The sequence below is a fragment of the Myripristis murdjan genome, chromosome 4 (assembly GCF_902150065.1).
Source record: "Myripristis murdjan chromosome 4, fMyrMur1.1, whole genome shotgun sequence".
NCBI lineage: Eukaryota > Metazoa > Chordata > Actinopteri > Holocentriformes > Holocentridae > Myripristis > Myripristis murdjan.
This window is the reverse complement of record NC_043983.1, coordinates 33,073,372-33,098,987: the sequence shown is the minus strand read 5'-3', so window position 1 is coordinate 33,098,987 and position 25,616 is coordinate 33,073,372. Positions and strand designations below refer to the sequence as shown.

General features: G+C 43.0%; 2 protein-coding genes across 6 annotated transcripts in view; one reads left to right on the top strand and one right to left on the bottom strand.

Moving 5' to 3' along the window:
* The window catches only part of szt2 (SZT2 subunit of KICSTOR complex), a 156,002-nt gene extending 146,051 nt beyond the window's left edge, over positions 1-9,951 (top strand). For both annotated transcript variants that reach the window (XM_030048953.1, XM_030048952.1), the window contains 3 exons: positions 5,154-5,264; positions 7,286-7,354; positions 8,011-9,951. In XM_030048953.1, coding sequence (XP_029904813.1) covers positions 5,154-5,264; positions 7,286-7,354; positions 8,011-8,154 — 324 coding nt within the window. In that variant the 3' untranslated portion in view covers positions 8,155-9,951. The remainder of the gene's footprint in view (positions 1-5,153; positions 5,265-7,285; positions 7,355-8,010) is intronic.
* hyi (hydroxypyruvate isomerase) lies at positions 880-19,660 on the bottom strand. 4 transcript variants are annotated; one of them, XR_003928117.1, is made up of 9 exons: positions 19,358-19,659; positions 15,426-15,537; positions 14,867-14,981; positions 13,776-13,854; positions 12,877-12,926; positions 12,694-12,763; positions 11,999-12,133; positions 11,788-11,914; positions 880-899 (listed from the first exon to the last, which is right to left on the bottom strand). XR_003928117.1 is itself a non-coding variant. In XM_030048954.1 (9 exons), exons 1-9 carry the CDS (start codon positions 19,608-19,610, stop codon positions 10,535-10,537), a joined length of 996 nt encoding a protein of 331 aa, XP_029904814.1. In that variant the 5' UTR covers positions 19,611-19,660; the 3' UTR covers positions 10,254-10,534. The 4 variants fall into 4 exon arrangements, 3 of the variants coding, with proteins under 3 accessions (XP_029904814.1, XP_029904815.1, XP_029904816.1); XM_030048954.1 differs by lacking the exons at positions 880-899; positions 11,788-11,914 and adding exons at positions 10,254-10,620; positions 10,808-10,903 and having other exon boundaries at positions 19,358-19,660; XM_030048955.1 differs by lacking the exons at positions 880-899; positions 11,788-11,914 and adding an exon at positions 10,254-10,903 and having other exon boundaries at positions 19,358-19,660.
* Positions 19,661-25,616: the final 5,956 nt, after the last annotated feature.

Here is a 25,616-nt window from a genome sequence, read left to right as displayed (position 1 = left end):
GTTTCCAGAGTCGACTCCGATGTTTTTTTTGTCATATTGCAATGCCCCGTGCCTATCTGAGGAGAAAAAAAAAAGAGAGAGAGAGAGATGGAAGAAATCTTGAGAAGGACCACATTTGAAACACACGAAAAAAACACCAGCAGAAAAAAATAAAGACAACAAAAGCCGCAGGGGGCCTGAACCAAGGCAGGCGATACAACATGTGATACGCTTTTTTTTTTTTTTTTGTTGCATAAACTTGGGCCCGTTACCTTGTTTACTGCAAAATATCAGTGATATGCTGATGGTTTCGTGACAGATGGGATTTGGCTGGATAGACGGCAAGGCGCTGGAGAATCAAGTCTCAACAGAGAAGGGTTTCAAACGTCAACAGTGGTTACCCAAAAAAAAAAAAAAAAAAAGAAAGAAAGAAAAGAAACTGAGAACAAAACAAAAATATTCCACTCGTTGAAAAGTGGAGGAAAGTGTCTATTAAAATGTCGATAAGCCCCGGGGCGTGATTAAGAGACAAAAACCTCGGCTTCACCGCACAGCTTGATATGCGAACCGGCGTTTTTTTTTTTCCATCTGATGGAGATGTTTTCTGTTGAGATGAACAGATAATGGGTTATCAAAGCGCTGACAGGAGACACTATAGCACAACATCCTTTTATAAAGAAGCATTTCAAAAGCTTGTAGTACACATACAGCAAAAAAAAAAAAAAAAAAAAAAAAAGATGACTCGACGTGATGTCAGGGCCGCGCTCGCTCTGGAATAGCTTCATTTTCGCCGGCGCTGTAAAATCGAGATCTCTTTGGATTCTCGGCGGTGTGCAATTTCTGCAATTACACTTGTCACACTCGCGCCGCCACGGCCTCTGCTGCAAGTCTGAGGCTGAGAGCGAGTGATTTCCCCTCGGCTGGCGGGTTCAAGTGGAATTGGTATACGAGGTTAACATCCTGTGAGAGCGCTCAAGCATCGGTGTCACTCTCAGCCTCTTGTGAGAGCTGCAGAGAAACACATCAGCTGTGCCACGCGGCTGTGTGTTGCAAATAATGATGACCGCCTCCCCCAGACTTATTCCACCGCCGGCACTTTCTCTCCTGCATGTCTGCTGTCCTCGTGCAAGTCTCTTTTGTATTCGCTCACATCCAAGCCAAACAGCAGCGTAGACGTGTGAGTGTTTGTTGTGCGGCGTGTGGCTGTGTGTTTCTTTCATTAGTCAGAAATGTAAACACAGCTTTCGCGAGCGCACATTGAAATCATGGAAATCAAATGAAGACGGAGAAGTGGGAGCTGGTGCCGCGGTTATTTTTGGTGATAATGGCAGTAATCCTGCTGCGCTTCCTAGAAAACACATTTGGGAGATGCAGCTCAGCACGAGCGCTTGTTAAGGCTCCGGCTGTCGGCGACGTGTTGATCCGGCTTTTTGCAGAGGAGACGAGCTGCAATCAGGCATCGGCCCGGCCCGAGAACACGAGCCTTAAGGCCCATTCATACCCTTTTTTCGTCCGTCTGGCTTAGGGTTAGGGTTAGGGTAGGGTCTGTCCGTCCGTCCTATACGTGTATACCCTTCATACCTCCGTACGTCTTTTGTGTTGGGATGCGCGTTAACACAACACTTCCTCTAGATGGCAGTGCCGAGCGCCAATAAAACGGCATTAATAAAACACGGCGACCGTGGAAGAAGTTCTTTTATTGTATTTGCCCCGCAAACGTTAAAAAAAAAAAAAAAAAAAAGCATGTCGGTGGAACGTGAAGCCACTAAACCTCAGCTGCCCTTCAATGGGGAGTTTTGGTGTTTGGTGCTGCCAATGCGGGAAATGGATGACGAGCGGCATTTCCAGTATTTCAGGATATCCGCTCCAACTTTCGACAAGTTAAAAAAAAAAAATTTAAATTTAAAAAAACAAATTTTTGACTGGTTGCAACACTGCGCTCCATTTTTAAATGCCTTTTCAGATCTTCTTCGTGACTCTGGTGATTTGGTGACAATCTGGACTATAAACTTAATACTGCCCCCACGATTTCCGTTGGTATTGCTCCGTTTCGTCCGTAATCGTAAGCTCCCCCGCTTCGTGCAAAATGACGGACGAAATGCTCCGTCCGTCTCCGTTTCCGTCTTTTACGTGGGGTATGAATGGGCCTTTAATGTGCTCCTACCACCACCTGGAACAATTCTAATATTACGTGGCATTTTTGGTGCATTGATGGGTCACATCAGTGTGGAGTTATTACAATAAGAAATGAAAAAAAAAAACACATATTGAAACAAAATTCTTGATAGTTATCACTATTTTTATTGTCTTTCCAGCACAGTCACGCTGTCAAAACATCAACCGGCTTCACTGACGGTTTTACATTTTTGTAGGAGCGAAAACATCAGCGTTGAACACAGATGAACATCCTTGAAAATAAATGAAGTGAAATCTTTGTAATTGGCTCTCTCCATCGGCATTAACAGGCAATCTGTCCACCACAACATCCACAACCTTATTCGTGATCTCGTTCCATATTTCATGCCATTTCGCCATAGATATATCACTTGACAACGTTTTTTATCCCAAAACATGGACAAAAGTAAGTCATTTCATAATTCCTGCAAAGCAAAATCTCCCCTAAAGTCGACTTGTTCCTTTCGCGTGACGTCTCTTTGTGTGCGTTTGGCCCGTTTCTGTGTGGGAACGACAAAAATCCCCCATTAAAACGACACAGTAGACGCACAAATACAAGACACAACACCAATCACATTTTTTTTTTTCAACAGTGGATTTAACATAGTAGGTTATCTTCACAAAAATGTGAGCTATGTTCTCAATGAAAGGCCTTAACAAAAATTATGCAGCCGGCTAAACTCCATTCACGAGGGATTTAAGGGTCAGACGGCGGCCTTGAAGCTCCACATAATTAATAACCAGGCGTGTGAGGTTTTGAAAAGTGACTGTGTTTTTATGTAGTCGCACAAAAGGACAGCAGCAGATAAGCAGAATCTGACCTCCCATGGTATAATGCCCTTTTTGTCTTCCTGCCTCTTGTGTACACGGGAAATTGCTCAAAAATGTCATGCGAGTAAGCAGAAAAAGCTAGCAGCAGGGCATCGAAATTACAACGTGGAGGATGTTGAGCTGTGGTCTGAAAATCGACTGTTTCTTTATCAGCTTTTCCTGTAACCACACAAATTTACATTTTTTTTTTTTCAGTGTCTAAATGGTAAAAAACAGCCGAGGTGCTTTTTAGTCTCTTGCTTCCCAGCTGCTTCCTCCACCAATTTCCAGCCTGAAATTTTTAATGTTGAGGCCCGTGTAAGTGAAGGCTTTTATCACACTGCGAGCTCGTCATACAGCCGCAGGGCACATCACCAGTCCTGCTTCACGCCGCATCGACACAGAGGCTTTCTCAGAAGTTCTCTCGCTGCCAACGTTTGAAATCAAGAAAATCTTTTTGAAATCCTCCGCTGAAACCAAGCGGAGCTGCTTCACGCCTGCGGTCGGCACCGTCCTCTGCCCCGGTCCGACCGGACGCTGCTCCAGGATTTTCTAAATGAGATAACAGCACAGATCGGTGTGCTGTCCTTTACCTGTGTGAAATGACTCATTCATTGGAAGGTACAGGGCCCAAGGAACTGGTACTTGGTAGTAAAACTGCTGAGGGCTGATTTTCCTCTGTGGTGTTTATTTGCTGAGGTTCTGCCGGGCTACAGGTCAGGTGAACGTTTAAATCATTAGATCACCATCGTTGTTGTCAATGAACAAACTAAGACACCAAAGATGATGTAATGACTGGACTCTTTCGCTCATGCTGAGTCACAAAACAGTGTGCATTTGTAATTCTGAATGATATTTAAAGGAATACTCCAACATTTTGGACAAAATACCCCTTTATTGACTTCCCCAGACTGAGACCAGAAGTTAGACACCATTGTCCACATGATCCACCATGTAAATCAGACGGCTTCAGAGCTGCTGTAAGGTTTATTTTTTCACTTTGATGGAACCAGGCTAACGACTCCCATAGACTTCAAGTCTTTATGCTAAGCTAACAGGAAACGCTACCCACAGGAACTGAACCAGTGAACGTACAGAGGTGGAAATGGAGTCCAGCATCTGGTCTCAGTCTAATTAAGTCGAGTATTCCTTTAAAGCAACATGATAACTCCCTATATATAGGTATAGATATAGATATAGATACAGATGTAGGTATAGATATAGATATAGATATAGATACAGATGTAGATATAGGTATAGATATAGATATAAATATAGATATAGATGTCTACACACACATTGGCCAGACTCTGATTCCACAGCAAAAAGAAAGCACAGGGAAAAGTTGTTGGTGCCGTGGGAAGGAGCCGAGGTCTCCACACATCTGAGGCTCTCAGCACTTCAAACACTCATCACACACTCATCACACACACTTCACATCTAAATGGGAACAACAGAAACAGAAAGCAGAGTCTTATTACCCCGCTCAGGTTTAGGAAAGCTGAGTTTGGAGCCGTACAGCTCCACTTACAGCCTTTAATACCTTTAGCACCTTTAATGGCTCTGTGGAGCGGCTGCTGTTGATTCTAGTTATTATCTAAACGTGGGGCAAAATATACAGTCCATCATAACAAGCAGAGGAATTGTATAAGTCTTTATTTAAAAGGAGACCGATGTGAGGTTTTTGAGACAAATATCTTTGAATTTGACTGTACATTATTACTGAACTACATGTCCTTTTAAGTGAAATGTCTGAATGAGTCTTTTAAAGAAAGAGCTCGAGAATAACCTCCTTCCTCCATATCTGATATTCAAAAAACGGCATATATTTGCTTAGTATATCAGTAATCAATAAATCGGTTTCTACATACGCTCATTTCCAGCAGTTATTTAATCTTATAGGCTTTGCTGCAGATAATTGCCTGTCTCTTACTGTAGCTTTTGTGATAGGCTTTATTAATTAAACAGGAAGCCGTCCTCGGGTTGAAGAAGAATCATCAGCCATGAGAAACAGTCTGTTTGTGTTTTTATTCGGCGCTGGCCCTTCGGTTCCAGTGCATGAGCGGGCCTTGTGTTTTGTTTTTCTGCAACAAAAGGCGGTGGTTTTCATGTGGTGTGTGTGTGTGTGTGTGTGTGTGTGTGTGTGTGTGTGTGTGTGTGTGTGTGTGTGTGTGTGTGTGTTGCTGCAGGACTGTTTCCTGACGATGAGCCCGAGCTGGTACCAGAGTCTGATCAAAGTCCTGCTGACCCGCTTCCCTCAGAGCTGCCGACACTTTGATGACAACGGCATTCAGTATCTGGTGAGAAGACACGCCGCTTTTTTTCTGGTTTTCATTTATTTCACAATATGAGACTTGATAGGACAAATCTGGTTTGAAGCCAGGTCAGAAACACAATTGCCTTTTCTTTTTTTTTTCCCCGTGAATCAGAAAAAAACGTCGCACCTTGGAGTGAAGTGTTGCATTGAAGTTTTCCGGCTGGTTTTTCATTGCAGATGAATCCACAATCCGTAGCCGCCCCGAGTCACCTTGAATTTCCTTAAATTAAGTTCTGCACCTGCTCAGCATCTAAGTTATGTTTAAAAAAAAAAAAGACGGGACTATTTTCTCTCAGTTGAAAGAAAATAGTCTGTTCAAAAGCATCCGAGCTCTGTGGGGTGAAATAAGGTTGTGGCGGGGTTAAAACGTAGAAAGGGACTCTACAGGGGGATTATTTGTGTCTTGAGGGGAATAATTGTGGGTTTCTTCGGAGTTTCATGAGATTACTCTCTCTTCAATTTGTAATTGCGAGGCTTGAGATCAAAAGCAGTTCCCTTATTTCTTGCGATTGCCAAACTGATGACTACAACCTGAACTCTCCTTGTTGCAGTCAAACATCGTCTCAGGGCGGTGATTCTTTGTAGACGCAAAAAATTAGTCAAAGAAAATGAACGTCGTGGTGCAGAAGCACAGCAACAGTTTAACTGGTGATTTACCTCACATACAAAACATGCACTTAAAGCCTGGGACTCACCAAGCTAAATATAAATATAAATCAATATAATAAAACCCCAGCCGGGACAGAAGCTCTAATAAGGATTAGGTTTACGACTGCAGCTGAGGACCGGCCTCTCGCTCGAAGGATCCGGCTGCACGGCCCGAAGCGGCTGCAAACCACCGTCACTTTCTGCCAGGTTTTGCATCCAAAGTTCAGCTAAATCAAACTTTATCCTCCCTCAACACTGACCTCACCGAGGCTCGGCCAATGGCATTCCTGCATTTACAGGAAGTGGAAGTTGGGCAGACAGCAAATTTGTCACCAAGACCAAGCACGGAGGTGAAGCTCATAGTTTGTGAGTCCGAGTACGTGGAGTTACAGAAGGTTGTAACATGTCAAGAAAAACAAAGATATCAAAGAGGATGGGAATACCAGGAAAATGTGTTATCCTTACATTTATGATTTAGTGTTGGCAATCCAGACTCAAAGCAACATTGGAACTTGAAATTTGGAATCAGAACTGGAACAGATTCCAAGTTTCAAGTTCAAGTTCAACATCTGTAAACAGTCCCACAGCATGGACACACCTGGTTTTCTGTCCTCATGCCCTGATTCACTTAGGACAAGGGTGTCCAATCACGTGCCATGGAGGCCAAGAGGCTGCAGGTTTTCATTCCAACCAAGACCTCCACCAGGTGACTTCACTGATTAGTTCTTCCTTTCTGATACAAGGTGAGGTGATCAGTGAAGTCACCTGGTGGAGGTCTTGGTTGGAATGAAAACCTGCAGCCTCTTGGCCTCCATGGCACATGATTGGACACCCCTGACTTAGTGAGCAGCCAGTCAGGAAGCCAGCGAGGACTGAAGACTGCTGGAGATCTTAGGCCACCGATGGACCGAGGATCCACAGCTTCAGGGTCTAACAGGAGCGACGTGGGTCTAGATCAAAAGAATGGAAACTGGAAGCTTAACAAAATACAGCAGATCTTTGATCAAACTCCTGTTGGACCCTCAGTCTCCTCTCTGTGTCCTGTATGTGTTTGTCAGTGTACGCTGACACTTCATCACCTTGTACATCAGGTTTGAGAGTGGACGGCTTCTTCAAGGCCAACACCAAGAAGCTACAAAGCTGCTAGTAGCCGAGCCAATGTGTGTCTTTAAATTTGACCTCTGCCACGCCAACAAACGCCAAGCATGAAGGGCAGCAGCAGTTTTCCTCTGGTCTGGGTGGAATCAGTAAAATCCAGAGTGCCTCAGTGTGACCTGATGTGTGTGTTTTAGTACGACAGTCCACTCGTTCTTTGTATTTCACGCCCGGTAACGGTCATCAACATCTGTGTTTCAGGCGGTTCTGAACCAGAAGTTCACCGACTGCTTTGTCCTCGTCTTTCTGGACACCCAAGCTGGAAAAACAGTGAGTTGCTCTTTGTTTTTAATAACCCTAACCCTAACTGTGGTACTGTGTGTTTTCAGATGGAACCAGAACCAGCTGGTATTTTGCTGCTGTGCCTCACCGTCTCCTTTTACTGTGACAAAGAAAGTGATAATCAAGTTTTATAAGATTCACTGGGCTGCCCTCAGAGCTCAACGCACTGCAGCTTCAGAAAACACATGCACATAAACAAAGCACGAGTAAATTAAGAAAACTTGATTCATTCGACTGCCGCCCCTGCACAGAGCTAACTGGAAGCTAGCCAGTGTTAGCGTTAGCCTGCCAATGACCTCATGTCAGTGAACCTCAGCCTTCTGCAAACGAAAACACATTTTCAGGGTCTACAAACTAATTTTGAGAGTCATTTGGTGTAACTGCGATGTCTAAATTCTTCACGTGTTGTCAAATTAATGTTTTCTTAATTTGTTTCTGTTTTTTCTATTTACACGTTGTCTGAATTTGCAGGATATTTTCCCTAAATACTACGCATGCTGTCAAATTGATGACGTTTTCTTCATTTGCTCAGGTTTTGTCTTTCGTGTTTTCCTAAGCTGCGGTGGACTGAGCTCTCAGGGCCACCGTAGATTTACTTAAATGTGACAACATCTCTGAGTAACCGGATTTTCTTCCTTGTCCAGAGTCTGAAGGTCGTATTTCGGGAGCCGCTGCCCTCGCAGCCGCAGGCCAGCACCAGCCCCCCGCCTCAGCTGGTGTCCATGTACCATCACCTGGAGTCGGTCATCAACACGGCCTGCTACAACCTCTGGACGGGGCTGCTGTAGAGCCGGGCGCCGGCCTCAGAGCCGAGCGCGCCGCTGAAACCTGCGCCGAGGACCGGCCGGACGTGGAGAGGAGAGCGCGTCCAAACAGGGAGAAATGTTGGGAAAACCCTGAATTCCTGAAGAAGAAGAAAAAAAAAAATCTCTGCAACTCTACTAAAGCACAGCAAGTTCTCTCGCCGCTGACTGAAAACAGAACCACTTGAAGTTTCGGAGTTTCCGTCGACTCGGACTTGAGGAGTCGGACGGGACAGTGATGTTATTTATGCAACCCCCCCCCCCCATGTGATTCCCAGTGCACACAAACTCCTACTGAGCAACCTTAAGAGTGACTTGTAGTGAAAATCTTATTTAAAAACAGAAACACAAAGCGGGTGAGAGTGGGCGAGCGTTCTGAAGCCTTACGACGATACACAAGTGCTGACCGCCCGACGGGCCCCCGCGCCCGGAGGAACGTCCCCGAAAGGCTCCGACGAAGCCTGGACACGGGCGAATACTGTGTTCTTTCATACGCTTGCTCAAGAGCACGCGGGCGAGGAAAGCATTTAGGCGGAGAAGCCACTGCCACGCTCGTCCGACAGCCCCGACGAGTCGAGTCGCCGACTGAAACACGAGCGTTTTTTTTTGGCTGTGATGTCACGTAATCGCACAAACGTCACGCTCCATCGCTTCCTCATGCAGTAGGTTGTCTTGGATCTCGTGCCTTCTGATAGCCTTTGCTAGCTACTCATGCTATGTTGTTTTTATTTTTATTTTTTGTTTTTTTTGCAAGAGAGAGAGAAAGCGAGAGAGAGAGAGAGAGAGAGAGGGAGTGCTGGGACGTCGGTCTGCAGTGTTGGATGAGTTTTATGTTGCATTTTCAAAAGTGTCAAACCTGCTACCCACTTTAACCCCACTGCCATCTCTGGAGCCCTGAAGTGCCTTTCTTGGTTTGTTTTATGTTTTTTTTTTTCTTTTTTTCTTTTTTTGTATGAAGACAGTGTGTTTTTTTTTTTTTTTTTTTTTCCATCAGCTTTGCAGAGGAAATCTCTGGAAACACAGACTCCTGACGTTACGCAACTGAAGTGCCTGAGTCAGTTTGGGAAATGTGAACAAAAAATGAAAAAAAAACAACAAAAAAAACAAAAAAAATTGGAGAGACATTTGGGAGTCGCTCAGTGTTCTTATCAGCGATTATAACCGTCGCCTGTTGTTTTCGCCGTCTAAAACGAACGTGAGATAAAAATCATGTTCTCCCATTACCTCTGCCTTTCACCGACGAGTTAAGGAAGATCATGAAATTTTGACGATTTGCAGAACAGCGTGCCACGTGGCGTCAGTGAAGAGCAGGAACGTGCAGGAGCGTCTTCGACTCGCGCTGCGTTTTCCTGGAAGCTCGCGGCGGACGATCGGGGCGCAGGAGCCAGAAAAAAGACTCCGGATTCGCCGTCAAAACAAACAGAAGGCGCGCGAGGAGCCGATCTCCGTTAATGACTCGTGAAAGAGCCGTATGCCCGCGACACGTTTTCACTGGAAGGAAACCAAACACTGACATGTTGAAGTTCTCTGTTGATGTGAAATGAAGGAGAAACGGGACAGAATAATAATGATAATAAAGGATTCAGTCGTTTGAATGTTGAAACACTGGATAGTGATCATGCAAAATGTGAACTGTGAGGATAGTTAGCTCCCCCCCCTTTGGCATTTTCAAACTGTAATATCAATATTGCACTGTCTGTAATTGCATTATGTATACTATGTATATATAGATCAATTTGTATGTATGAAAAATGCTAAATAAATCAGTGCTAATAATGAGGATCTGTGGAGTTCAAGATTATTTTCTTAGTTTTTGGTGTTGGTCTTCATGGTTCCATCTCATCTGAGGTTTCTGAAGGAGTTGTGTGTGTGTGTGTGTGTGTGTGTGTGTGTTGATGTCCAACACACACCAAGGACCAACACAATCTGATTATATTTCCTCTACAGAGTAACACACACTGTAGTTTATAATTATCTGCGATTGAACAAATACCACAAGATTTAAGCAATGTTAGTTTTTTTTTTTTTTAAGAGTAAACATTTTTTTACACCATTTCATACTTGAACAACTCTGCTACACGTCCTCAAATGCAAAACTTTATTTAACAAGTGGAAATATAAGGTGAAATATCAGATGTTTCAAAATGTGCGAACTGTCCCTTTAATTACACCCGTCCTTGAATGAAGTTCCTATAAGGAGATTTACAGCTGTAATTTGTTTCCGAGTGCGATATTCAGCATGTTGATATAAGTGAAGCAAAAAAAAAAATTCAGTTATTGATGCATTGATCTAGTGTTTATTAAAAATCCTTGAAATCAACTTCTGCCAACCTCAGCTCGGCTCTCCAGATGTTCTGCCTCCTTTTCAGCGCCGACGTGTCAGACTGTCGCAGCTCACAGCAAAAAAAAAAAAAAAAAAAAAAAAAGGTTCCTCCGCTTTCCGTCGACCATCTGGCCAATTAAACACGACGAGGAAAATGTTTGATTTCCACAATAACAGGATTTATGACCGGCAGAAGGAAAAAAAGGGGAATATTTCTTTAAAAAAACAAAAAACAAAAGAGTGGCTAGTAGTTAATGGCTAGTTGGCTAACAGAAATTCAGTCGACTTCATGTTCAGTCACAGGTAACCACACACCTGAGCTGCTCGGCTCAGACCAGCGACCGGCCGGACCTCGTTCCCGGGGGTTTTCCTCCTTACAGAGAAGAAACACTGGAGGAGGTTCCTTCATTCCTGTGGAAAAACAGGAAGAAGCCAATAAAACCCACCTGTCGTTCTCTCATCGGTCAGGAAAATGAATCCTGCTGATCGTCCTTCATGATTTACACGAGTCTCTAAAACAGCATGATTGAATATTGACTCCGACAGCTCCAGATTTCACCGACCACTCGTTTTTCCAAGTTTCAAATTAAAGTTTGAGTTTATTCAGATCAGAAAATCACAGTTTACAGTGTCAGAGAGCTTTACAGGCCTTCACAGAGAGAAACACAAAGCCAGTAACTCTCGATCCAGTAAAAACAGAGTCTAAGGCAAAGGACTGCAAACAAGAAAATATCTTGTTTTATGACTTTCAGAAAAAAAAAAAGAATCTCAGAGTCCAATCCCAGCCGGTGTTAACTTCATCAACAGAGATGACGACAAAAAACGTTAGTTAATGACCTTTTATTTTTTTTCCATGACTAAGACGAGACGAGACGGGCTGAAAATAGATCCCAGATGATAACAGGCGTGACGTCGTGTGCGTCTGGTTGTTATGTTTATTAATAAGAGAAGCAGCTCCGGCTCGTCACGCTCGCCCATTAAAGGCCTGCAGTTCAGACCGAAGAGCAGCTCAAATCCTCTGTGCTCCAGGAAAACCTACTGCCCTGATTTCATATTTTAAAAAAATCACAACACTTCTACAGTTCTATAATTCAATGTGACTAAAACTAAAATGCACTTTGGTCAAACGACTAAGACTAAATCAAAATCAGCTGCTGGAGTCGACACTGGGTCAGCATGGCGGCGTCGGGCCTGTTGGCTGCCGTGTGTCAAACCGAGCGGAGCTGCAGTCTGAACGTGAGGCTGCTGGATTTCACTCTGGAGGCCAGACGGGACGGGACGGGACGGGGCGGGACGGGGCGGGGCGGGGCGGGGCGGGACGGGACGGGGCGCCGGCGGCTTCGTGGTCCGTCTGCTCCTCGGCCCGTCACTCGCTCTGAGCCCAGTACTCCTTCACCCAGCCGAGGCCGTCACCTGTCGATCCTTCAGCGGACGACGAAGATAAACAATTGATTCATATTTTATTCAGTGAAAATGACGGCGTCTGTGGCGGCGGCGGACTCTCACCTCGAGGTTTGTATTCGCAGCCGATGTAGCCCTGGTACTGCAGCTCCTCCAGCAGCCCGAACAGGTACGGGAAGTTCAGCTCCCCGGGGCTGTCGGGCTCGTTCCGGCCGGGAACCTGAGCCACCTGGATGTGGCCTGGAAATAAAAAAAATAATAATAAATTCACTTCTTCATTTCACTGTGCAATAAAGTTAAACCTACAGGACTTTACAATTATTAGCCCTGTGTGTATGTAAGTAGACTTTTTACATAGTCTCCGTTTCTAATTTCTGTATTTATTGGTGTAATATCACTGTTCTATTAATGGACATATTTCTACATAATTCACACTTTTTTTTTTTTTTTTTTTTTACAAATTAGGATTAATGCACAAAGTAAAGTTAATGCACATATTTCTACATAATCCACATTTTTTTTTTTTTAACAAATTTCTGATGCATATATTTTTACATTTTGTATTTCTTTTTCTATTTCTTATAATTTGACTTAAGCTTATATATATTCTTCTTTTGAGAACCTGAGCAGTAACACACAGTAAAGTGTTTCTGGCTGTGATTTTGTCCAGAACGTCCCGGCCCGTCCAGCAACTTTCTAGCTGCTCTCATCTTTGATGACAGTAAAAAAATAATCCAACAAAAAATCCCAAAACAGGTAAATTTCTTTGAAAGTGGCGTGTTCTCCCCGTGCCCACTCACCGATCAGGGGGAAATACTTGTGTATGTTCTGCGTCAGGTTTCCATCCATGATCTGCCAGTGGAAAACGTCCTGCAGCAAACACACACACACACACACACACACACACACACACAGATCAGGGATCAGTTAGTGACGGCTTCATCGTCCTGCATCAATCAACGAAAAGCGTCCGGATCACCCACCATCTGCAGCCTGATGTTGGGCCTCCCCACCCGCTCCAGGATCGCAGCCGCTGCAGCCAGAAAAACAAAAACAAAAAAAAAAGGGCATTAAAGACTAATACATATCATAACAACAAACTTGACTTATATAGCATCTTTAAAACCAGAGGTCAAAAGCAGAGGAACGACAGAAGAGGCCAAACAATGAAGGTAAAATCCAGATGAAAGAGGAAAACAAAAAACACAGGAAAGAAAACAGACGGATGTTGAAAGATGAGAGAAAAAGAGAGAAAAAGGCAGTAGAAAAAATATAGATATAGACAGAACTTAATTACAAGGATGCAAGCAATAATAAAAACAAATGAGACAATACAATGAGTAGATACACACACACACACACACACACACACACACACACATATATATACACTTATAGACAGATATCTTTTGTTTTTAGGTTTTTCTTTAGGTTATGGTAGCTATATCATGTGAGATCATTAATTAAACACATTAAGACAACGTGGTTGGTTTTGACATGAACTCTGTGTCTTAAAGCATAACCAGGTGACAGAAGCTTCTAGAAAAAAAAAAAAAGCTTTTCCTCATTAATATGCTAATTTATGCAGCGAGTCACTCCGAACTCCAACCACGTCGTCCTGACATCAGGAACAGGAGCTGCACGTCTCTGTGCTCAGCAGCTGGACCGCCGGGCGTCACCATGACGACGGGATGCTGCACATGCACACACACACACACACATTTAGAGGGAAACTGAGTCACTGGTTTCCTGAGTCGCCTCATTAGAAGCTGCAGACTCGGCCGACAGTGAGCGACTGAGTGACGTTCAGCGTCGACTCGGCCGACAGTGACGGGGTCGCCGTGCGTCTCGGGACCGAGTGCAGCCGGATGAAGCGTCTCACCCTGATGAGGAGAGTCCAGGAAGTACCGAGGATCTGTGAGCCGAGTGTTGATGGGCTCGATCAGGCCGGTGATCCCCTCCTGAGACAAACAGCAACATGTCAGCGACACGCCACTCGATTTAAAAAGATTTACACGGAGCAGGGAGAGCGGCGCTGCAGCTTCATCACCTCAACACACACTCAGGACATCTGAGGGACTTTTGGAAAACACTAATTACTATGTGCTGGATTACCAACAGACACACACTAATGCAGTTTGCTGTTATTTTACACAACAGACTTTACCACAAGTTGCACATTTTACTGAACAAGCCGAGGTTTGGCTTCAGATGACAGACCAACATCACTGAAGTCACCATGAAACCTCCTGCCACTCCTGTCAGTTATTAAACATTTCATCCTAATGCAAACAATTACGTTACAGCTCCTAAAAAATTAACAATAACCCCTTCAGTTAACCAAATTTAATCTGTATATAACAGAGGTGGGACCAAGTCATTGTTTTGCAAGTCACAAGTAAGTCTCAAGTCTTTGCCCTCAAGTCCCAAGTCAAGACAGGCAAGTCCCGAGTCAAGTCCCAAGTCAAGAGGGAGATAGAGCGTTCCTTAATAACATACTTTTTAATCTTTGTGTTTTGGGGAAAGTAGGGAGTCTTTCCAAGTCAAAAGGCTCAAGTCCAAGTGAAGTCACAAGTCCTTGATGTTAAAGTCCAAGTCGAGTTGCAAGTCTCTTTACATTTTGTCAAGTCGAGTCTAAAGTCATCAAATTTATGACTCAAGTCTGACTCAAGTCCAAGTCATGTGACTCGAGTCCACACCTCTGGTATATAATCATTAAAACATTTGACACAGCTCAAAAATACTGCAGTATCAACAGCGTATACACTGACTGAGAAAATAAAGTGACCACTCAGACATATTTTTGCAGAATGTGTGGTTATTATTTTTGGCGAGGGGCTCTGACTCTTTAGTTTTTCCTTCCTGAAGTTTCCGAGCGTCACGTAAAATAAAAGTCACTGTTCAAACTTGGCGCTGCGACATTTTCTCAGCACAGATCGGTAAAGTTTCACCTTGGCGTGCGGAGTCACTGACCTTGGCGAGGACATCGGCAGCGTACGTCAGGTTCTGCACAAAGATGGCCTCCATCTCCTTGGCAACGGCAGGCCTGTGGGCGCCGGCGGGAAGCCGTCCCGCCATCAGGTGGATCCTGACCAGAGAGGCCAGATCAGTTCAGTTCAGCAAAACCAAAACTCAAAACTGAACTAAAACTAAACTAAAATTAAAAATGAGACTTTGGACTTTAGTTTCTGGAAAACGACTTCATGTTCAGCACCATAACATCCTGCACCTTCACAATAAAAGCTCCCACTTCCTCACAACACATGATAACGTGTACTTCTACACAGGACGTTAACTGGCCGACTGGATGAACTGTAACCAGGATAAAAACATTTCCACCTTATTTTTTAGTAACTTCACAAAACATCCAGTGTGTTTTGGTGAAAATGAGCCGTTTTGCACAACAGAAGAGAAAAACCGGACATGACAAACTGATTTAGCGTCACCACATGACGACACAGAGGTCGGCTCAACTGCAATTCAGTTTCAAAACAAAAAAAGTTCTGCAGTTTGTCGTTTTTGGGTTCCTGACCTCTTGCAGTCGAGCGCTCGAGCGTATGTCAGAGCCAGATCGAGGCCCTGTCTGAAGTCCGCCTCTCGTCCCGGGACGGCTCCGAGGCCGAGCTCGCCGGCCTTCACGTCTCCTGCAACACAGAGTTTCATTTTCATTATTAATATTTCTACCATCATCCACATCACCACAGTCATCATCAGCGTCTCCAGCTCAACAGCAGGAAAACCCTCTGGCTTTGTCTGTTTTTTAAATTCTTCACACACAAACAGACAATAATTATCTTTAGTTATAAACTTTCCAAAACACCATGTTAAATGCAAATATTTTGAACAATGTACATGCACATTTAGCAGTTGTGTCGATACGAGCAGGATCACTAAGTCTAGCTCACATCTGTTGCTGTTTCTCACATTTATTCCATCCATTTCGGCACTTTTCCACAATCTGAGGATTCCTCAGCAGCTGTAACAAGCCCTGTGTTTACAGTAAAATCATATTTTGATAAACCAGGCACACCAGTCTCGTCTTGTCAAACTTAACTTCTTTTAACACTTTTCCCCAGAATGTGAACCAGTTTAAACGACCAAACTGGATGTGAAAATCTTCCTGTTTCTTGCGGACGTTTCTAACATGAATTAGTGGCTGATAAACTCGTCCTGTGGAGCTTAGAGGGATTCAGATAAAGAAATCATATTCTGTAATATTTTGGTCATACTTCTGGGTTTCAGGGCTGCAAAACTGTGAACGCTGAAATACCCATGATGCCTTTCTCTACACACCTGTCTCCGCCCACTTGAGGCCGGCCGATGACCCAGGAGCTGCTCTGCCCACACTTACTACACTTCTCTAGTTTTCATTAGATTTTATTTTGTGCTCATTCGTTTCAGTATTAGTTTTATTTTTTTAATAACTTTTTTAACGACTCCTCATGTTGTTGTGCTCACATATTTGACCATGTTCTGTTTATTTTTATTTTCTTTTAGTTTTGTAAGTACACAATATAACCACACAGCTGGAGGAGAGGCGGTGAGGCTTAGGAAGAAAAACTCTGAATTTTCAAGATGAAAGTCATGAATTTACAAGAAAAAAAATTTAAAATTCTGAGATTATAAAGTAACAAATTCACGAGAAAAAAATAAACTCTGCTTCGTGTCAAAGTCCAGATGCTGAGGAGAAGATTGTGATTCTGGGCTCAAACCACCAGGAGTTTCTTCTGACTGAATCCGACTGTATAAAAAACTATTTTCCAAGTTTTTTGTTTGTTTTTTTTTTTTTCACAAATTTGTGATTTAATGATTTTAAAATTAAATTTTTTTTTTTCATGTAAATTTACCGCTTTATTCTCAGAGAATATCCACGTTTTTTTCCTCATAAATAAACATAAACTTTAATCTTGAACGTTTTTCTCAGAATATCACTCCCCTCCCCCGGCTGTGTAATTTTTTTTTTTCTCCCTACAGTGGCACACAATATTTTTTCAATTAGTTTTCATTTTTTCTGATGTTGCGTTGTATTTATTTATTTTTATTTATTATTTTATTTCCATGAGCCCAGTCCAGAGGAGCAGCAGTGAGTTCATGTGCCGTTATGAAGCTGCGGTCACAGAGCTGTGGAGGCCGGGACAGATAAATATCCTCCAGTCTGGACCCACAATGTCTAGCATCAATTTTTGACCAACAAACCTTTGAAATATTCCTCTCCTTCGCCGTCAGCTCAGTTATTTATTTGCTGTTTATTGCTGAGAAATCTCAGCAGAGTAATCTCCACTTATGATTCAACAGATTGATCGGAAACAGCATTTTAAAGACGTCTAAAGAGACCCCTGTTGATGGAGGGGATCTGAGGAAAATTCATCCATTTGAATTTCTGCTGGGATTATAAAAAGGGAGGAATTGATTATCTTTAATGTGAAAAATGATGCAAAACGTCCAGATAAGTGACGATAGAGCAACGTCACGTCTGAAGATCAAACACAGCCGTGTGGCGTTTTAACTATTTTAAAATTTGCCTGATTTTCTCTTGATCAGCTGATCTATTGATCACCTCATCGTTTAATCAGCGCTGTAACACGGACTCCACTACCCACAATGCCTTGGGGAACACGCTGCCTTGCTTGTGGGCGGTTTCAGCGGCGACTTGAAGATTCATCTGAAGTTCCCTGGTTTTCTGAATGATTGATTTTGATTTTGCACATTGTTTCTTGAGATCAGTTTTTTTGTTTAGGATTTAGGATTTTGTTTTGTTTGGAGGTTTTTTGTGTTTTTTTTTGTTTTTGTTTTTTTTTGGCATTTCTGCTTTATTTGACAGTTGAGTGTGAATACCCAAACCAAGCGTGTTGGGACCTGTCAGGAAGCAACTGGTCAGTCGGGTTCAGACAAAAATTAAGAGATTATGGTTGGGGTAAGGTTGGGTTTTTAATTCGCATATTTTTATATTTTGGATTGTCTTCTATGTTTCTTATAATTAAAAATTTCTCTTGAGAATTTGAGCAACTTCCACTGACCCGATTTCCCGTTGGGGATCAACAAAGTATTTCTGATTCTGACTCTGACTTTGGTGCAAAAAACAATAAAAATGATAGACCTGCTGTCTGTTCTGGGCAACTTCCTGTACAGCGCTGGAGTTTACGTGATGACACTTTGGTGGCTGTTTCTATTATTTTGCAGTATGCTGCGTATTGTGATTTGTTACCTTTTTTCAACTGCAAATTCTGTCCCCAAGGAAAGACTGACGTACGTGGATCACTACAGTATCGCCACAGAAAATATCACGATGCTACACTCTATCAATTTTTTGCCAAACCTCAAATGATAGCTTGGTTGCCCTGAAAGTTTCCTGTGAAGCAGATCATCACCACATCCTCTGCAGGCAGGAGCCTCTGCGACCCGGAGCCAGTGGACAAAACTGCACAAAGGACCACAGGCGTTCCGGTTTTTCCATCGCACATCTGTGATGAACCTCTCTGCTGCCGTGTTCAAATCAAAAATCTGCGCTGACCTCTGCTAATCTCTGTCTGACATTTGTATTTGTCCAACAGCCTCACACCAATGATCTCAAAACAAGAAATATATTCCCAAGAGTATGAAAAATAATATATGTTTCATACCAGATCATTGTAAATATAGGCTAACGTAATATATGAAATTACTTTTTCATGAACCCCACTGAAGCTTGCAATGTCAGGAGATAGTCAAGAAGTCATCAGTCTGTTTTTAGGGCCCATAGTGACCCGGCTCCATGTGATGGTGCGGGTCAGTTACATCATTTATGAATCTTTAGTCACAGCAGCAACCAAGGTTTTGGTGAAAGTGTGTGTTGCTGACACTGTGATGTGACACCAAATGACACCAAACACATGAAAACTGAATCATAATTTAATTAACACCAAGAAAAAGAGCCTGAGGTTAAACATGCAGCTGCACCAAAAGTCCAGTTCAGCCGCCAAACAGCCACGGGACCTGTCCAACATTTGGAACTGGACTTTGCCTCTTTGACTGATAACAAAATGTGAGTTTTTGTGTTTTGGCTCATGGAGCAGTTGGCCAATCAGCAGGCACGGAAAGACCCCCTGTCCAATCAAATCACTCGGTGGGATCTACCTGTTGTGGAACACCCGATGAGGAATTTCTAATTAGACACACATTAAAACATTAAATTAAACACTGAAGCAACAAGTTACATCACACACACACATACACACACACACACACACACACACACACACACACACACACACACACACACACACACACACACACACAGTTTCCATCACCTAAGAGGACATTACACTGACTTACATTCATTTCCTGAAGACTTACCCTAACCTTAACCCTAACCCTTACCTTAACCCTGCCCTGAAGTTATCATCCTACCTTTAAAACACACACACACACACACACACACACACACACACACACACACACACACACACACACACACACGGGCTCTACCTGGCGGGGTGTTGAGCAGCACCACCTCCACCCCCGCGGCCTGCCGGGCCCGCTGCAGCTCCAGCGGGTCGGAGTCGTACGGCCAGGCGGCCTCCACGGCCCGGAAGCCGGCGGCGGCGGCGGCGTGGAGCCGCTGGCGGAGGTCCGGCAGCTCCGTGAAGAGCCACGACACGTTGGCGCAGAACCGCAGCGGAGCCATGCTGGACTCACCGCGGAGGGATACGGCCCCGCGGTCAGGCACCTGGCTGGACATTGGACCTAACCTGCGTGCGGGAGCGGCTGCGTGAAGCTCACTGGAGTCAGACGTGCACAAACCGGAAGTCTGTCTACAAAATAAAAGCGTGGATTTTGTCAGCTGGAAGCATGTCTGCTTTTTCATCCAGACCTGCAGCCTTATAATTAAAGTTAATAGCTGCAATATGTCATTATGAAATGAATACACAGTAAAGCAGTGTAATCTGAACTTTAAACAAATATGCTTTATTTTAACCCTGCCTTTTACTAACTTAAAGGTCATTAATATTATGTATTTCCCAGTCTTCACTGCATTTCATCTTTTAGTCTCACTCTGTTCATCTTCTCTACACATTTTATTTGTTTTTTGAAACTGTAACATATCATTTTGGTCTTCTGTTGTTTACTGCTGTTTCCTTTAATTGTCTTTCTGTAATATGTATAGTCTTACCTGGCTTCATATGAAAAGTCTCAGCTAAAGGCTGATCCACACCAGGTCTGAGGTTTATGGCTTTTTTTTTTTTTTTTTTTTAGTTTCTGAATTTTTTCTAATGATCATGAATCTTCCAAGTCAGACTTGTTGTGAGTAGTTTTGGGGCCAAATTATAATGTGTATCTGCATTGGAGTCAGTGTGACCAGACCTTTAATCTTTTACTGTTATGAATATTTGCTGTGACAATAATCAATGACAGAATCCATTTTATTTTGACCTCAGAGCTCTTCAGTGTTTGTGTTGCAAGCCTTTGGTTGATAAAGGTTTTAATTTGAAAGTGACAACAGGAAGTGTTGTGTTTTCCTGTAGCTGACTTGACATGTGTGGTTTGTTTTGGTCACATGACCGGCAGCATGCTTCCTGGCCCAGTGTGCTGCCTTCAGGTGCTCCTCCTAAACTGCTTCAGCCGGGTTACAGCTTACACTTTTCACCACAGTTTGCCATTTCCTGTATCGCTGCTGCGTTTGTGCCCCAATAAAAAAAAAAAACAAGCTAATTTTGTTCAGAAATAATAAAACAAATCAAGGAAATCCAGTTTAAAACTATGTGACAGTAACAACAGAAATTGTCTAGAATGTTAAACAGTAACAATGACATAATATCACATTTTTTAAGGTGCTGTTGAGGTGCTCTTTGCCCTAAAAGTAGAACAGCTCAACATTTTGGGAAATTCCCAAGTTCACAGCCACATTTATCACTTTGTTTTATATTTGATATGTGCTCAGATCATAATTGCAAAATATTTCTGACAGTCCCTGAAGGCATCATCAGCATCTCTGTCAATATTAAAACATTTAAAGCAAGTTTCTCTCCCAACAGCTGATTTTTTTTTTTTTTTTTTTTTAATCAGAGGCATTTTAAAGGAAAAATCCACTCTAAACCTGCTACACAACTCGGAAATGATGAAAGAAACGATAAACCCTTTCAGCTGCTCCAGTATTACAGCAAATCGATCAAATTTTCTGCTGTTTTGAGTCCATTTTGCAGACTCCTTAGCTCATTTTTCACTCAGAAACATAAAAAGAGCAACAGCGACATGAAAAGAGCGACAGTTATACCTGACATTAAAATAAATAGTGTGTCAAATGAAAAAAACACTTCATCTCAGCCCATATTCTCACCGTCCAAACTGCAGCTGCTGCCTGAAACCGGTGTGAATAGTTCATGTTTCCTTGTTTCATTGTGCCCAACATTTTCACTCAGTTTCCACACTCTGTGCTGGAAACACCCTGCATGCTCACTTTGGTGTTCAAGCGGCCAAACGTGAAAAAGTGACCTCGTCCTCAGGTGGTTTGGATGAGCAGCTCTTTGGTACATCTTTGATGAGTTTACCTGTGGATTTCATGTGTTTCTGCTGTGTGTGATTACAGTCTGATCACCCAGGATGCAGCTGAACTCGGCTTGGTTGTCAGCAGTGGAGACGAAAAGTCCTTGAAGGCATCACAGAGTTCAGCTGTGGGCTGCTGAGTTGTTTTGTTTGCAAAAATCTTACTTAACCTTGTCAATCTCGCTGCTCCCACCGGTGGGTTTGTCATCGCTGCGCGGGCGAGCTTCTGTCAAACCCACAGAACTTTTATTTAAAATATTTGTGGAGATCCCGAGGTTTCCAGAGATCCCAAACATGAGCCGCTGAGTTCCAGGGAAATGTGACTGAAATGGAGAGATGGGATCAAGTCACCCATGTGCAAGTCTCAAGTAAGTCTCAAGTCTTAACATTCAAGTCTCAAGTAAGTCCCAAGTATTTTTTTCTTGGGCAGGTCAAATCAAGTCAAGTCACAGGTTATGTCAAGTCAAGTCCTGTAATAGATCAAGTCAAGTCAAGTCAAGTCACATTATTACAATCTTACCTGCAGAATCCGGTCTTAATAAAGAGAAAATGTAAGATATTAGTAACTGTCAAATAATATTATCAGCCAATTTAGTTAACCTATTTAAAAAATATGACATTCTAATTACTGATATATTCAGTAAAATACATGGACTCAAACAAAAAAATCATAAAATTTGTTGTAGCGTGGCTGTCCGAAATCTCTGTTGAGCAGATCTTGCATTCATCAGTTCACCGTTTCCCTTCACGGGTCGTTATGAAAGCCAAAAAGACGACTCTCGGCACTCCTCCCGCTCCCACCGACATGATGATGACTGTCTGATATGAGGGGCGTGTTTCTCCAAAATATAAGGTAGGCAGTAGAGAGGGCATGACTGATTGACAGGGTCGTCATCCAATCATTACAACACCATTCCCAGCGTGCGCTCGTATACCGGGTAATATTACAAGCTAGAGGTATTTATTTTAGATTTTATATTCAAACTGAAAACATGAAATGAACAACAATCAAGTCATTCAAGTCATCGTGTCTCAAGTCGAGTCAAGTCCCGAGTCTTAAACGTCCAAGTCCAAGTCGAGTCTCAAGTTTTTTATTTTTTGTCAAGTCAAGTCACAAGTCATTAAAACAGCGACTCGAGTCGACTCGAGTCCAAGTCGCAATGACTCGAGTCCCCCATCTCTGCTGAAATGATGCACAAGACATGGAGATGTTTTCTATTTGATGTGAAGCTGCAGCCATAAAACAAAATAATGATATCTTGGCTTTGAATATTCACCTTCATCCACAGCGTCATCCCTCCTCCACCAAACTTCACAGTCGGCACAGTGCAGTCAGGCAGGGGACGCCAAACCCAGACTCGTCCATCAGACATTTCTACACCTGTGGAAATGGGACTGGATGAAACACCTGAGGGAGGGATGGGGTGGAAGGGGGGTTTACCTGTGAGGCCAGTGGGCAGCAGATTGAACGGAGGAGCAGGCGGCTCTCATACTTCTCCTCACTAACAAGCCTCCACAGCACCGACTCGCCGACTCGCCGTATTGATTTCCCTCCTCAGGCTGATGTTTCCACCAGCGGCTCCCCAACGCTGATTGATGTCACAGTCACAGCACAGGAAGAGAGAGGCATTGTGGGTCAGGTGAAGGGAAACGTAACTCTGTTGCTAAGGTGATTTTTAGTGCCTTCACCCCCCACCCACCCACACACACACACACACACACACACACACACACCTCTTCCTTTTCTTTCTGTTGCTCATTCATTCCATTATAATCTGGGTACACTTTGCTTGAGAAGGTTCCCAGGGGAATTATCAGAATCACAAGTGAATTATTAATACATCATCAGGAATAATACCACCACTACTAATGCTAATGATAATAATAGCAATCATTATATGGTTATTATTACCATTTTATTTATTGTGCACAGTTCTGCCTGGACCATGAAGGAGCTGCTGCGGCTGCTGAGTCAAAATCTTTGCCAAAAATGTTTCCACGGAATAAAAACATAAATTCACCAACGAAGATTCAAACAGATCAAATCCAATAAAAAGGAATGTTTAAAATGGAATACAGAAATTAGTAAGGCAAATACTAAATGTATTTATTTTTAATTAATGAAACAAAATGGCAACGCACGACAGTGGTTTACATTAAAGTTCATCAAGCAATTATTATAAACAGAATGAGCTTGATATGGTAATTATAGTTGATGACATGAATTAAAATGAATGTGATGTTTGAAGAATTGATCTCTGGTTTTTGTGGCCTTTAATCAGCTTGTAATGTCTAATAATAACAACAACAACAACTACTACAACAAAATAAACAATACTATGAAAAAATGAAGTAGTTAAGAGAATTCAACAGCAATGGCATGAATAAAAAACGTACCATCGTGCACTTCAGAAATGTTGCATGTTAAGCATTAATGTTTATATTTCAAATAAAATATAAAAAAGCTTGTGCTGACAGCAGTGAGTTCCCAGCATGTCTGAGCCTTTTGTTTTAAGGGTTTTATTTCTAATGTTGAAGCAACAATAACAGGATTATTCCACCTTCAACACACAGCTGGTATCTCACTCTACAGACCAACGAGAAGAAATCATAACAAAACTTTTTTTTTTTTTTAATAAAACAGTGAAAACCTAACCATGTTAAAAACAGAATGGCTTTCATGTGCTTTGGAAACCAGACACAGGGAGGTTGTTGCATTAGATTAATGAGCTAATTTTCTTAATAAGATGAAAAGAAAAAGAGGACTAGCACTAGCCAACAATGCTAACTTTAGCTAACTAGCTTCGAGGCCTAGCTCGCTGTTTCCTGCCGTTTTGTGGATAAAAGCAGTAAATCTACTGACATGAAACAGCAGGTGAACACAGGTGTTATTAATGACTTAAATTAAGGTTCTGCTCCAGTTTGTGTAGCAGAGCCAACAGGACATAATTATAGGCCCCTGCCTCTGTTAGCCCTCGCTTGGTGTCACTGGTAGCTCCTGTGTTTACCCTGCAATTTCATGTCAAAATGGCTGCTGAGAAAAAGGTTTGTTGTTGAGCGCTGTCCGTCCCTGCAGAAGATGTGAAGAGAGTGAAAGCCCGCTCATGGAGGATGAGGATGGCTCTCACACTCTCACACCGTCGGCTGTGGCTCCGTCAGTCCAGTCGTGCGGCATGTGGACTGAACTCGACCCCTGTGCTGTCTAGGCCTGTCACGATAACAAATTTTGCTGTGCGTTTAATTGCGTCAGAAATTATTGCGATAAGCGATAACATTGCGTGATATTGTGCTTTTAAGACCATTTTTATTATTGTTGTAATTTTGACACTTTCAGACCATTCTTTAAACTTATATTACGATAATAAAGGCATAATGATGCAAGTACACCCTTTTGAAGAGAAATAAACATTTATTCAACAAGAATATTTAAAAGAAAAATTAAATATCCAAAATAAATAAGACATAAAAATACCAAAATAAATAAATAAAGACCTTATGAATACAAAAAAAAAAATTACCAACTGGCCCTGATAACAACTCGCTGACAGACGACACAGAACAGTGAACGCTCTTGTCGTCTGGTTTCTTTGGCAGAGAGAGACGAGGAAAACAAACACGCATGAATGTGGCAATTAATCACGGTCAGAAAAGTTACCGACTTCATTTAAATTTACCGTGCAATTAACCGACTTATCGCATATCACGACAAGCCTAGTGCTGTCTGACCGCCGGGCCGGGCCACAGGAGCTGCTGGGACATTTCAGAAGCAGCACGGCGGCGTAAAGTTTATCCCTCATCAGGATCTCTCTGAGGATGCTGTGTTGGTTTGTGTGACCGCTGACAGCTTCACTGTTGTCTGTATTTTTTAAAGGAGAGGCACAAGAGCAAACGTGGAGGACCAAACTGAGGCTTTTTTTAAGAAGTGGAGCCTCAGCGGAGCAGCACCTCCCACACGCCGTGGTGACCATCTGAGCCCGGAGAGCCGGCCTGAGCCCTGACATCCACCCACTTCCATCTGAGGAGCACGGCGACACCGCAGCTCGCCGGCGTGGCCTGTCTGCGTTTAATGATGCGGCTCTCAGAGGACAGGAGAGCGTCAGGTTCAAAGGTTGTACCTCCGCCGTCGACGCAGGACCACTCGCTACAGGATGAAATGGCAAACACAAAAACCTCAACGTGAGAAGACCTCAGAGCGACGAGAGGC